Raw genomic sequence first — 12,808 nt, forward strand, 5'->3', positions numbered from 1 at the left:
ATGCCCTCTATGGATATGATGCACTAACTTTTGCTGATGTTATTTTTGGAGACAGTCGGGCCCCAAAGGCCAAAGACTACGTCCAAGAGAGCCAAGATATCCTCAAAGCTCTCAAGGATAATTTAGCGACAACCCAAAATCAGCAAAAACTATATGCAGATCAGCACATGATAGAGAAGCACTTTGAGGAGGGCGACCTAGTATACCTCCAATTGCAGCCTTACAGACAGTCTACGCTGAAACAAAAGGGGGTCGAGAAGCTACAGCCATGCTTCTATTGGCCCTACCAGGTGACTAGGCAGGTAGAGGAGGTGGCTTATGAGCTAAAATTGCCTTCGGGGAGTAGAATCCATAATGTATTTCATGTCTCATGCCTAAAGAAGGTGCTAGCACAACAGGTGACCGCAACAACTAATCTACCCCTATTGGATGATGAGGACCATTTGTTGTTGGAACCAGAAGCCATTCTGGAGAGCAGGGAGAGGAGACTGAGGAGCAAGACCATCAAGGAGTTCTTGGTATGCTGGAAGAACTTGTCGGATGAGGATGCCACCTGGGAGGGTGAGCACATATTGGAGCACCCGTCTTTGAGGTTGCTTGAGGGCAAGCAACATTTGGGAGGGGAGAATTGTCATGTCCCTTCTCCAATGTATTAGTCACCGAGTGCAGCTACACAATTTTGGCATCATTTTTGGCTTAGGAGGAGGACCCCACACGCAGAACTTAGGAACTATAGGCAATTCGACTTTATTTATAGCAGCTAGTGGAATGTGGGGCCCACCCACATGAATAATTCAAACTTGGCCATTGCATGAGTTGGAGGGAATCGAATTAGTGGAAGGAGGGGCCCACAAGAGGCTAAGGGGACCCAAGGTGATAAAAGAGGAAGGAGCTCTCATTTTGCAGCATCTTAATCATTTTACAAACAAACTTATCTTTGTATGCTCTACTGCTTAGCGAGTCTATCGGTTGTTTAGCCACGGATCTTCTGCAAGGGAGATTCAACCTCTACTTCAGGGGACTATCTGTGCCTGCCCTAGTGAGGCTGTTCCATAGAGATTTCAGGGTTCCAGCATTAACATACACTTCATCCAACCACGCAGAGGAAGAGATTGCATATTTTCTGGGCAGCGAGAAACACACAGAAGGGGATTGAGCCAGCTGGGAGGTCCATAGCTTGTTGGGAGTTCTGGGAGCTGGAAAGGTTGTTGGTTGAGGACAACTTCACTGAGTTTTGCAGCCAGCCAATCAGGGGTTACAACAGTTAGAATTTTTGGGCAGAGGGATTGCACAGAGGCCTCTGGCATCAAACTTGTGGTGCTTAGGGGAGCAGTCATCCGGGCCAAGGATCATCCGAGGAGCAAGGAGTCCGTCATCACAGGTGAACCCAACATTCTAGGGATGTTTTCAGAGGGATTTGCAAGTTGTTTCCTACAAGTCGAATTTCGCAGCAGCAGTTGGGGAGAGGCTCCAAGGAGGCTGAAAATCCAATGTCAAAACCAGAGAAATTCCCTTCTAGGTTTTTCTGGGTTTGTCCAAGGAGTCTAAGGCTGAAAGGATATAATTTTCTGGGCAGTTTTTGGGCACATTCCAGCAGGTCGAAGTTCAACAGGATAACAGTTTTACTGGGACAACGCAGTGCAGAGTGGTGCAACAACTGGGCAGCCTTCAGCTCATCTATTCCATCACTTGGGTTTGGTCCAGCTTGTCCTTGAGACAAGCCCAAGTGCACCATCTCATTTATATTGTACCTATGCTCTCAGATTTAATAATATATGGCTCAGCAATTCCATATTTACATTGTTTTATGGGTGTATAATGCATGTTTTTAATTTTATGTTGCCGCACTGTTTATTTGTTTAAAATATCACTCATATTCCTACTTAGGAACATTACAGTAACATGCCCAAGAAGGGTCCTTCATACGTGACATAGACTCAAATTGACTTTTAAGACTAGATGACAAATCCTAAAGGCTCACAATGGGAGCCATCACGAAAAATAAAATTCCGTGCTCATGAAACCCATGAGACAAGCATTACAATAATAATTTTATTTTTCTTCTTTTCATCAATTACATAAAATCACAATTACACATGTCATTATGAAGACCAAACCTAGTTACACTTTTCAACATGTGAATGGTACAGAAAGAAATCCTCTGAAAATTACTTGTCTTCTCCTCGCGTGCATTGGTAAAATTTCATCCTCCACTTGAATAACCTTAGCTCTCAGCCAAAACAAATAGTTTGGTAAACAATAATATTTTGACCACTTTAGCTCGCCATTCAAAAATAATTTGAGAACAATAATATTATAATAATAACAGTTTCCCTTTTATAAACTTTAGCTCTTGGTCCAAAAGCAATTTGGAAAAAACAATTTGAACAAATTAATAATATAAAATTTTCCTTGGGAAAATTTTGTCGAACATTTAGTATGTAAGAGTCAATTTAGCAGACAAAAACTTGATTATCCTGGCCACAACCCCGGTAATTAGACCGGATTTACACAGTCTCCAGGAATATATCACTAGCAAATGGATCTATCTTCAACACTAGGAAATCTTCTGCAAATAAATAAAATATTCTGGCAAATATAAACCCACAAATTTGTCTGCAATAACCCTCATGCTAGCAGGAGCACCAACTTTGATACCACTGTAATGTCCCAAATGGGAAAATTTGACAGATTTTTGGAATTTTAAAAAATGCTACAAATAAAATTTCATTCAATTAATAGAGCACTGCCATGTAAAATTGTGACAAATTGAGTACTGCAAAAATAATCATAAGAGGAATAGAAATAATCTCATATTTTATTATAACAGATGCACTGATGTTTACATGTTGCTACAATCAAAATAGCTGAGATGGAAAAAGCTGGCCTCAAGAATCCGCTCCAATGCTTCACTAGCCCTCTCAAAAGTCAAAACTGAACAACACTACAACTGCTAGGCTCTCTTGTGAATTCTGGATGAACCCACCAAGGAGAGAGTTGGGTTCTCGCCCACTCTCACTGAATCACCCAAGTGTTTCCGTCTTGGGGCTTATAGAAGTTGAGAACCAGGGTCTCCAACTCTCAACAAAGACAAATACTTAAGTCTACAATGTCCCAAATGATCTCCTCCTCCTCCTCCTTATAATGACTCCATAGATAGATCTCCAAGCCTATAGAAGCATCTTATTTTATTATTATTTTAGAAGCTCCTCCCTTAACTTAATCTTAAGTGACTTTCATTTTATTTTAAGTCACTTTGGCCTTTTTCCTCCAATTAATTATTTTCCCCTTTAATTAAATGACTAATTAAAGTCATTTTTAAGGGAAAATGATAAATCACCCACCATACTTTCTCCGGCCACTGGAAGTCACTTCTCAACATCCCATCTTGTAGATCTTCTCGTTCTGGTTCCAAAGAGCTATTGCATTGAGGTGTTCCATCAAATGATACTCCCGAAATGCCACCTCAAGCGTAATTAATTAAGTCAGTCCCAGTAATAAAGTTGCTTTTTGAAAGTTTTCAAAATGCAATGGAATGAAAGCCAAGTTGTACGGATGATGGAATATGCCAAGCAAATGCCATCGGATCCCACAAAAACTCCTTAAACTCCTCCAGAACCCCTGATGATGTAATCCTGCTCCTGCAGCCTGGCCATCACATACCCTGGAAACCCATCCTCGCTGTACTATAGAGGAAAATAAGAATGGGGACATGACAATCCTCCAATGGATGTAGAATTTATCTTGCAAAACTTGGATCCTTTCTCTAATTTTGAAGCCTAATTGAGAAGTCGGAATAACTTCTCTTTTCCATATTTAAACAACAATGAGAAGTCTAAATTGACTCCTCTCACCCAACTAGTGTGGATAGTTTCACCACCAAAGCTAGTTCTCCTCATGGGTTTCCATCCACACTTAAAGAGCTCAAGATCAATAACAAAATAACAACCCAAATTCCTGCATAAGGAGTGAGCTTTCATCTCCCTTTATAGTCATGGACTATCAGAGCACCATGGGTAATTACCATGGGTTATCCGATTACCACAGTTGAATACAATGGGTCATCGAATACCATATTCCATCCGAATACCATGGGCTAATACCATGGGTCATCTGAATACCATGGGAAAATACCATGGGCTTCTTTGACCACTTGGAAGAGGGAATTACATAAAGGAGACATGCTTCGTCATTGTAGCAGCACTCATTTTATTTGAAGGCCGAATTCTATTGCTGGGATTTTTTGGAGGAATGCCAAATTTCATTGGGTAGGCCCAGTGTATTGGAGGCAACTGAAGCAATTTGTGACAGCAGAGTTGCATTCATCCTTGCAGCAAAATCATGTGAAATATTATAGCAGTTTCCAAGTTCCATTAATGCATTATGTATGAAATTTCATAATTTAGTTGAATAAAGATTTGGCTGGGTTAATTGGTGTTCAGTTGGTAAATTCTGTTCTATGTGGTGATCTCTTGATTTATTGCATGAAGTTTCTCCTTATTTTCATGCCAAATAGGAAACTATTGCTTGCAAAGTGTTTGTAATAATTCCTGAAAGAAAAGAATTAAAGATCTTAGCAAATGTGTGCATTAATTCGCCACTAGAATTGGCCCATTATATAAAGGGGACATTACATAAACTACCACACTATGAGGGGCATATCTATTCCGAAGTCACCCACAGCTTACACCTCGCCTCATCCACACTCACTTAGGAGGTTTTTGAACCTGGGTCACCACATTAAGACAAGCCCATTGACCTCACTTCTTGCAGCTAAAACGGGACATTACATAAACTACCATGTTATGAGCGGCATATCTATTCCAAAGTCACCCACAGCTTACACCTTTCCTCATTCATACTCACTTAGGAGGTTTTTGAACCTGGGTCACCACATTAATACAAGCCCGATGACCTCACTTCTCTGAGCTAGACCACACTACCATGGGAGATACATTATGTTTTGGGGGAGAATGCATCATTTTTCATATTCTATAGTGCAAAAATTAAAATACAATGCAGTATAGTGTTTTCATAGTGTAAAGGATACAGAATGGTGTAACTCACCCTCTCAAAGGATGCACATCTTCCCAAATTTGTTGCTCCGCATCCTTGTTCTTGCAGATCTACATAGAAATAGAAAATTATCCATTTTTCATCTCAGATCAAGCCAATATATATTGCTTAGGAAGAACTCAAAATCATCATCTATCAGGTTAAATGGAATACCCACTTGGAGACCTGATACTTCATCTGTTACCAGCAACGTCAGCAAACCAAAGTCTGAATGTGCCCCGGCACCATATATTCCTAGTTCTGGCTTAGATATTTCATCTGTGAAAACATAGAAACTTAGTTTTCATTCCTAACTGCATAAATTGTTTTGAAATTGCAAAGTGTCTCTCAATTTTGTGCAGTTATGGGACTTGACATCAGTTTCCAAACTTACCCACATAATGTAGAAGCCTTAGTATAGCAATTGGTTCCTCAAGAATCTCTGGCTTGTCAAAGAAATCTGCCTCTAAGTTCAGGGACAAAGCTATCAGCCTGGCAACCCTCCTGCCCACACTTCTGCAAACATAAAGAAAACAAATAAGTTAACGGAGATCAAACTCACCAACGACCACTATATAAAATGGAGTCAATTAAATGCATTAACTGGACTCTCTATATCAACATTCTTTCAGTTGAAAAGCAGCAATATTTCAATGACACAATAAAACAGAACATTATAGCAGAAGAGAAGATAAGCTGAATACATGGAACTGGTCCAATACTGTATAGGAAACATTATTAATAAAGCCTTGATTGTAACAGCTTCCTCCGATCCTTCATTCTAATGCTGTGAATATAAAAGAACAGGACTTGTCCTGTGTTGTATATGTAATCATTCTCATCCTTCAAAATATGGTAGAATTGTAATATATTCAAATCACAAAATACCTCTCACCAAAATAGAACGGTCTTTGCAAGCTTTGGCTGAATTAATCTCAGAAGGTTCCAATGTTGATTGTCATCAAAAGCAAAAATGGATGTTTCTGATAAAGATGGCATGCTACTCTATTAGTTCAATCTGCTTATTTCCAATTTGGTTAATTAGACATTACCATATACAAGTACAAAAGAAACAAGGACCTACAACGGCAGAAAGATAGAGCTAAACAACAAGGACAATAGCATCTGTCCATAAGAGTCTAATGCCCAATTACAATGTAGACATGTCAACAGGAAATCAATCATAAATGCCGAAGTACTGTGGTATTTGATTTAATTAGTGGCTACTTAATGCTTAAAATTGAAATAGTGAGGACAAAATTAGCCTTAGGAAAAGACCCTATGTTAACCACAGGAAGTGGTAGGTGCCACATTCTAAAAGACTAGATAGCGCACATCAAAGAGATGACCCCTCAAAGGGTACCGTACAATGGTCAAAGACTACCTAGGACAATGTATAAGACTCGTATACATTCCCTTTCATTTTTTCATCATCAGGATTGAGCATTTATTTTGGCTATGAAGAGGATTTTTGTAATATCCTCATTTCTGATTTCCCTTATGATGTGGTCAGGATGGACTTCCTGTCAAAATTTCTAAGTCTGACACATTAGAAATCCCTACTGCATTTTCTGGTTTAATTTCTCCTACTTGTTTATTCCATTAACAAGTTATTTATGAATATAAATACTGAAATAAATACAAATGCAGCCTTAACTCACATACAAATCAGCAACTGAAATAAATGAGACAAACACACAAGGGACATCGTTATTTTTGGACAATCGTCCCTGGAAAAATCCGATGCGAGAAAACCGGTGCAGCAGATATGAGGGTTTTATTATTATGTAGTTTCTGAATACATCTAGGGTGCTAGAAATGGCTCACCCAACAGAGAATGCCCTTGGTAGTAGTACCTCTCCTCGGAGACAGATATTTCGGCTGATCAATCACCAGATGAACGATCCCACAGCAACAATGGTAGCTCCTTAGATGGATAGCGAAAGCTCCTCTTCTAGACTCCCTCTGAGTTTCGACTTCCCTCCTGGAAATCTCCCTTTAAGTCCGGATTTCCCTGCTGGAAATCCTCCCGCCAAATTTCGAACGCTCCTCTCCAATCCTCCTTGCAACTGCAACTCGGATCTCGATTTCTTGGCTAGAACTCTGACAAGGTAGCGACTCCCTCTACCTTGGTTTTGTCCCCTTAGGTACTGTTCTGCACCGACAGAAACAGCACCCCACCAACTTCTCAATCACAATCTGCCCATAGCTCCCCAAGCCTCGGCAACTGAAGAAACTGAGCCTTTCAGGTTCTGCGCAATCCCGACAATGGTAGAATCTGCTCCTCCTGGCCACAGCGTCGATCCTTCCTGGCTGAGAAAGATGATCGAGCACTGTGTAGGTCTGATTTGCCCCTCTGCCGCTGCGCTGACCCTCCTTCTGGCCTGAAATGATGACGCAGCTGCGTCACTTCTTCTTTGTTGCTTCTGCTCTGGAACAGCATTGTCTCTCGGGACAGCTTCTACTACTGCAAATTCTTAAGATTTCTTTCGTGTCTTCAGTTCTCCTGTGATCTACAATCCTCTGATACCATGTTGAAATTTCTAAGTCCGACACGTTAGAAATCCCTACTGCATTTTCTAGTTTAATTTCTCCTACTTGTTTATTCCATTAACAAGTTATTTATAGATATAAATACTGAAATAAACATAAATGCAGCTTTAACTCATATACAAATCAACAACTGAAATAATTGAGACAAACACACAAGGGACACCATTATTTTTGGACAATCGTCCCAAGAAAAACCCAATGCGAGAAAACCGGTACATCAGATATGAGGGTTTTATTATTATGCAGTTTTTGAATACATCTAGGGTGCCAGAAATGGCTCACCCAACAGAGAATGCCCTCGATAGTAGTACCTCTCCTCAGAGACAGTTATTCCTGTTGATCAATCACCGAATGAATGATCCCACAACAACAATGGCAGCGCCTTAGTTGGACAACGAAAGCTGCTCCAAGCTTCTCTGTTGCTCTGCGTCACCCTTCTCGGCTCACCAGCACTCAGTCTGCCCCATGAAAATTCTTTCGACGTTGCCTCTTGGCCCTGCGTCAGCTCTGTTAGCCTCTGCGAAACTATTGAAGCCTCTACGTAAACTATCAGACCCTTTGTGTCACCCACAATGGCCTCTTCATCCTCTGCATAGCTCCAGCTGCCTCTGCATCAGCCTCTCCAGGCTCTGCGCTGTTTCTCTGGCACTATCTCTACCACTCTACTATGTATTCTCGGCCTCATGCCAAACTGCCCCTCGCTACAACAGATCACTGGTTCGATTCTCTCCGCAAACCCCACTCCATAAAATCGAACTAACTGATCAATTTGGTGTGTCTCCAACTGACCCTCAAGCCTCCTCTTATACTTTTCCTGTTAAGCCTTCAACGACCGAGATTAAGGCCCTAATCAACAGCTAAGATTAGATTTGGCTTGATCCATATCATTTAGAACATTCTCACCCATTTTTATATTAATTGTTGATTTTTGGTAGCATCGAATGTGCTCTAGCCTTGAAATTTGGAGAGGCTAAGGCACATGAGATCTCCAAGACCCAGAAATCGTTTTGAGAAATTCCACCCGGATGAGGAGTTATTAAAATAATTAATATTTTTAATGGGTTCCTAAGTCTAAACTTAGGAAAATAAAAATATTAATGGGTATTAATAAAAATAAGGGTGAGAAGCTTCTGAGAGACGAGGATCAAGTTTGTTTTAATCTTAGCCGTTGACTAGGGACTTAATCTCGGTCGTTGATTCGTCAATAGGCAAAATATAAGAGAAGACTTGAGGATCATTTGGAGACACACAGGCAAATACACAATATCTCTAGAAAAATCGATTCTCAAGTAAAGGAGATCGATTTCAGAGGGAGAGTTGCAGGGTGGAGGAAAAGGAGGTCGTCAGCAGCAGGTAGTGACTAAGGAGGAGGTGACACAAGGACAGTGGAAGACAGCGTAGAGAGAGACGCAATCCAAAGGAGAGGCATCCCTCACACGGGCTGATGCAGAGGGACACAACGCCACTTAGAGCCACACTGAGTGACGCAGAGGTGACGCAAGAGTGGGAGCAAGGTCTCCAAAGTGTCAAAAAGTCTCAAAGGGAAAGTCTCAGGTGTTTTCTTTCAGTTTCTCTGTAAAATCATTCCTTGTAAAAGCAATTGCTGCTGAAGATTAATAAAGCCCTCATCTTTTGCACCGGTTTTCCCACATTGGGTTTTTCTGGGGACAGTTGTCCAAAAACTACTGTGTTGATGTGATTGGTTCTTGTGCATGTATTTTTCTCTAGGTAACTGTGTGATAATTGCAGTAGAATTTATTATAATATTTGCTGAAAGGATTTCGTAAATAACTTATTGTGAATAATAAGTAGGTGAAATAAATCAATTGCTGCAGTAGAATTCATGTTAAATTATGGTATGTTCTATGCTTAGAGCAGTTTACTTATTTTTCTTCTTATTAGCCACAGATTAGCAATCACATATAAATTAAGTAAAGTGCAAATAGAACACTAATGATCAACAGAAAACAAGCCAAGACAGAGACACAAGATGTGGCGGCTAGCCAGGGACAAACCCCAATGAGAGAAATAGTACAAAATCTAAATTCTGTAATTTTATATCAGCAGCAGCAAACCCTAGATCAGCAAAGTCATACTTGGTCAAACTAGCTGAAATTGACCTCTAAAACACTTGGTCAATTTTTGGTCAACTTGTCCTCGAACAGCCTGAGGAAATAGCCCTTGAACAGCCCCAAAAGTTTAGTCAATTTGCAGATTTCTGAAGTCAACTTACAGCCCTAAACTAGGGCAGTCAACACCGATCAAACTAGAGGTTAGATCACCTTGATTTTCGTGCTAAAAATTGCGGCCTGCCTAGGAGAGGCAACCACACCCAATCCGCACTTCTGGATGGTCAACGTTTGGTCAATGTTGGTCAAAGAGATGACCTGCTGCCCTAGTGTCCTTCTTTCTGCGTCTTCCTTGCCCTAGGGCGTCTTCCTTTCAGCCACACGTGTGAGAGAGAGAGAGGCTCCTTTTATGCGTAGGAGAGAGAGAGAGAGAAGATGAGTGAATTGAATTGTCCAAATGAGGAGAATGCTCCTTGTATTTATATGCAAACGTTGAGGTTGAATAGACATGACTGTTGGGCTTCTGAGCCTACATAAGTTTGTTGGCCAACCTTGACAATTTGTCCATAATCAAAATAAATTCATATCTCCATAAATACTTATCGGAATCGGATGATCTTCAAATCAATCCTACACCTCTCGATGAGAGGAATCTAGGAAAAATATTAGAAGCCATAAATAAGGTGATCCACATGGAGTTTGGCCCTAGTTGTCAATTTTAACACTCCCTCTCAACTAGGGAGAACTTCATCTGCAATCCGTCAGACCGTCACTGCTATCCATCCATCAAATGCACTGTCCTGTATAGCTTGACCCCACTCTGCTCTGCTCTGCTTTGCTTTGCTTTGCTCTACTCAAACTATGAAGAAGAAGAAATGATCGAGGATATATCATACCATCCTCCACTAACCCGAAGTCAGTCTTAGAGTGTGAACCACTCTCACTGATCTCAGATCAGTATCATTGATCCGAGATCAATGGAGGTCATCCTAGCATAGGGAGTACGGTAGATACAACGATGCGTCCATCAATAGTACTACTATGGTCCCTATCCACATTTCCCTGCTCATTGATCAGATGAGAGGTACTTCCCATGAGTCCCAGACTGCATGGGTAGGATGCCTCGATAAGAGAATTGATCATCCTGTCCACAAGAGAACGAATCATCCTGTCCAGTGGATGCCATGGATAACTAATCATCCTGGCCTACAGGAGAACTAATCACCCTGCTCCACAATCACCATGGAGAACGAATCATCCTGGCCCACCGGAGAACTAATCAACTTGTTCCACAGTTGCCATGGGGTGTCACAGGGGAAGGTTGAACCTTTACCCTGTACATAGTGCACCACCAGGGGATGGTGAGTCGCCCTGTGGTCACATGTCGCTCCAAGAAGTACCCCGCGCCCCTCCGGAGATCCCAAAGCTCAATACATCATATTCGACCCTCATAAGAGAGTCTCTGAACGAAACCAAGTCATTCTCGGAAAGTTAGGAATTTGACCTTTCCTAGGGACTTTGTCAAAATGTCGACGAACTGTTCATTTGTACTGAAATGTTGGAGCCTTATTGCTCCTCGTTGCACCATATCTCGAATATAGTGGTACCTGATATCGATATGCTTGGAGCGATCATGAAATACGAGATTCTCTGATAAACGGATCCCGCTCTGGTTGTCACACAGAATCACGGTGGTATCCAATGTAAATCCAAACAGCTCACTAAAGAGCTTTCGCAACCAGACTGCCTCACAGGAGGCCATGCTAGCAGCAATGTACTCTACCTTGGCGATGCTCAAAGCCACTGACTTCTACTTCCTACTCATCCAGAATATCGACGCAAATCCCAAAGCGAAACAGCACCCGGAAGTGCTCTTTCGATCCACCACACTGACTGCCCAATCAACATCAGTATACCCAAGTAGTCTCACATCTCCGACGGTGTATCTCAACCCATGAGTGATTGTGCCACGAAGATATCTCAACGAATTCTTGGCACCAATCCAATATGAGTGGTGAGGCTCAACCATATGTTGACTCAATGTGTTGACTACAAAGCATATATTCGGACGGGAGTTAACCAAGAACATTAATGCTCCGACGAGTTGAGGATACTCGGTAGCATTTCGTAAAACAGGTCTGGCAGCACTACCGCTAAACTTCTTGAAGTCAAGCTCCATCGGGGTAGTTACGGGCTTGCAGTCCACCATACCGAATCTCTCCAATATCTTCACCACATATTTTCCTTGAGATAGGAAAATCTCCCCTGGTTTCTGCCAGACTTCTAGTCCTAGGAAATAGTGCATAAGTCCTAGGTCTTTCATCTTGAACTCAGAAGCCAACTCCCTCTTACATTCGTGAATGAGAGGGTCTGCACCTCTTAGAAAGAAGTCGTCAACGTATAGCACCAGTATGAGAGGCTTTTCATCTATAACCTTAAAGTAAAGGTTAGGGTCGGCTCCACTCCTAGTGAATTCCAGCTTCATCAAGTAGCTATCAATCCTCTCATACCATGCTCGGGGTGCTTTCTTTAGCCCATAGAGGGCCTTCTTCAACCTGCACACATGAGATTCTCGATCATAAATCTCAAATCCTTCAGGTTGCTCCACATAGACCTCCTCTTTGATCGAACCATGTAAGAACGCAGTCTTGACATCCATCTGATGTAGGTTCCATCCTTACGAAGTAGCAAGGGCTATGATCAAGCGAATGGTGGTATATTGGGCAACAGGTGCAAATATCTCGTCATAGTCTATACCTTCCTTCTAGGAGAAGCTACGAGCAACAAAATGAGCCTTATACTTTTCCGCACTTCCATCAACTGCATGCTTTATCTTGTAAAGCCATTTTGAAGTGACAATTGCTTTGTCCTGGGGTCTGGGGAACACATCCCAAACATTGTTTTTCATAATGGACTCATATTCCTCGGTCATAGCATCCTTCCATAGTTGATGCTTGACGACATCTGTGAATGACGAAGGCTCATTTTGGATGATCGTGATCATGATGGTCAAGTATCCCCGATACCTGTTCCCCTTCTTACTTTCACAGAAGGTTCCTCGGGGTGCAATGTGTCTTTCAGCACCATCAAGTGTCCCCCTAAGCCATGAAGGCCTCTTCCTAGAAGAGGAA

The 12,808-nt window shown here is 41.6% G+C and overlaps 1 protein-coding gene across 4 annotated transcripts in view; it reads right to left on the reverse strand.

Annotated features, from left to right (window-relative positions):
- Nucleotides 1-12,808, reverse strand: part of LOC149205841 (kihadalactone A synthase LFS-like) — a 406,192-nt gene that overhangs the window by 319,655 nt on the left and 73,729 nt on the right. For all 4 annotated transcript variants that reach the window (XR_016252495.1, XM_089395180.1, XM_089395182.1 and 1 more), the window contains exons 5-7: nt 5,450-5,571; nt 5,234-5,334; nt 5,068-5,126 (exon numbers count right to left, since the gene is read on the reverse strand). Coding sequence is in view for 3 of the 4 variants with exons in the window: in XM_089395180.1 (XP_089251306.1) it covers nt 5,068-5,126; nt 5,234-5,334; nt 5,450-5,571 (282 nt within the window). In the remaining variant the exon portion in view is untranslated. The remainder of the gene's footprint in view (nt 1-5,067; nt 5,127-5,233; nt 5,335-5,449; nt 5,572-12,808) is intronic.

The sequence above is a fragment of the Pinus tabuliformis genome, chromosome 1_2, assembly GCF_031772625.1.
Source record: "Pinus tabuliformis cultivar Carrire ecotype Pingquan chromosome 1_2, CPIR1, whole genome shotgun sequence".
NCBI lineage: Eukaryota > Viridiplantae > Streptophyta > Pinopsida > Pinales > Pinaceae > Pinus > Pinus tabuliformis.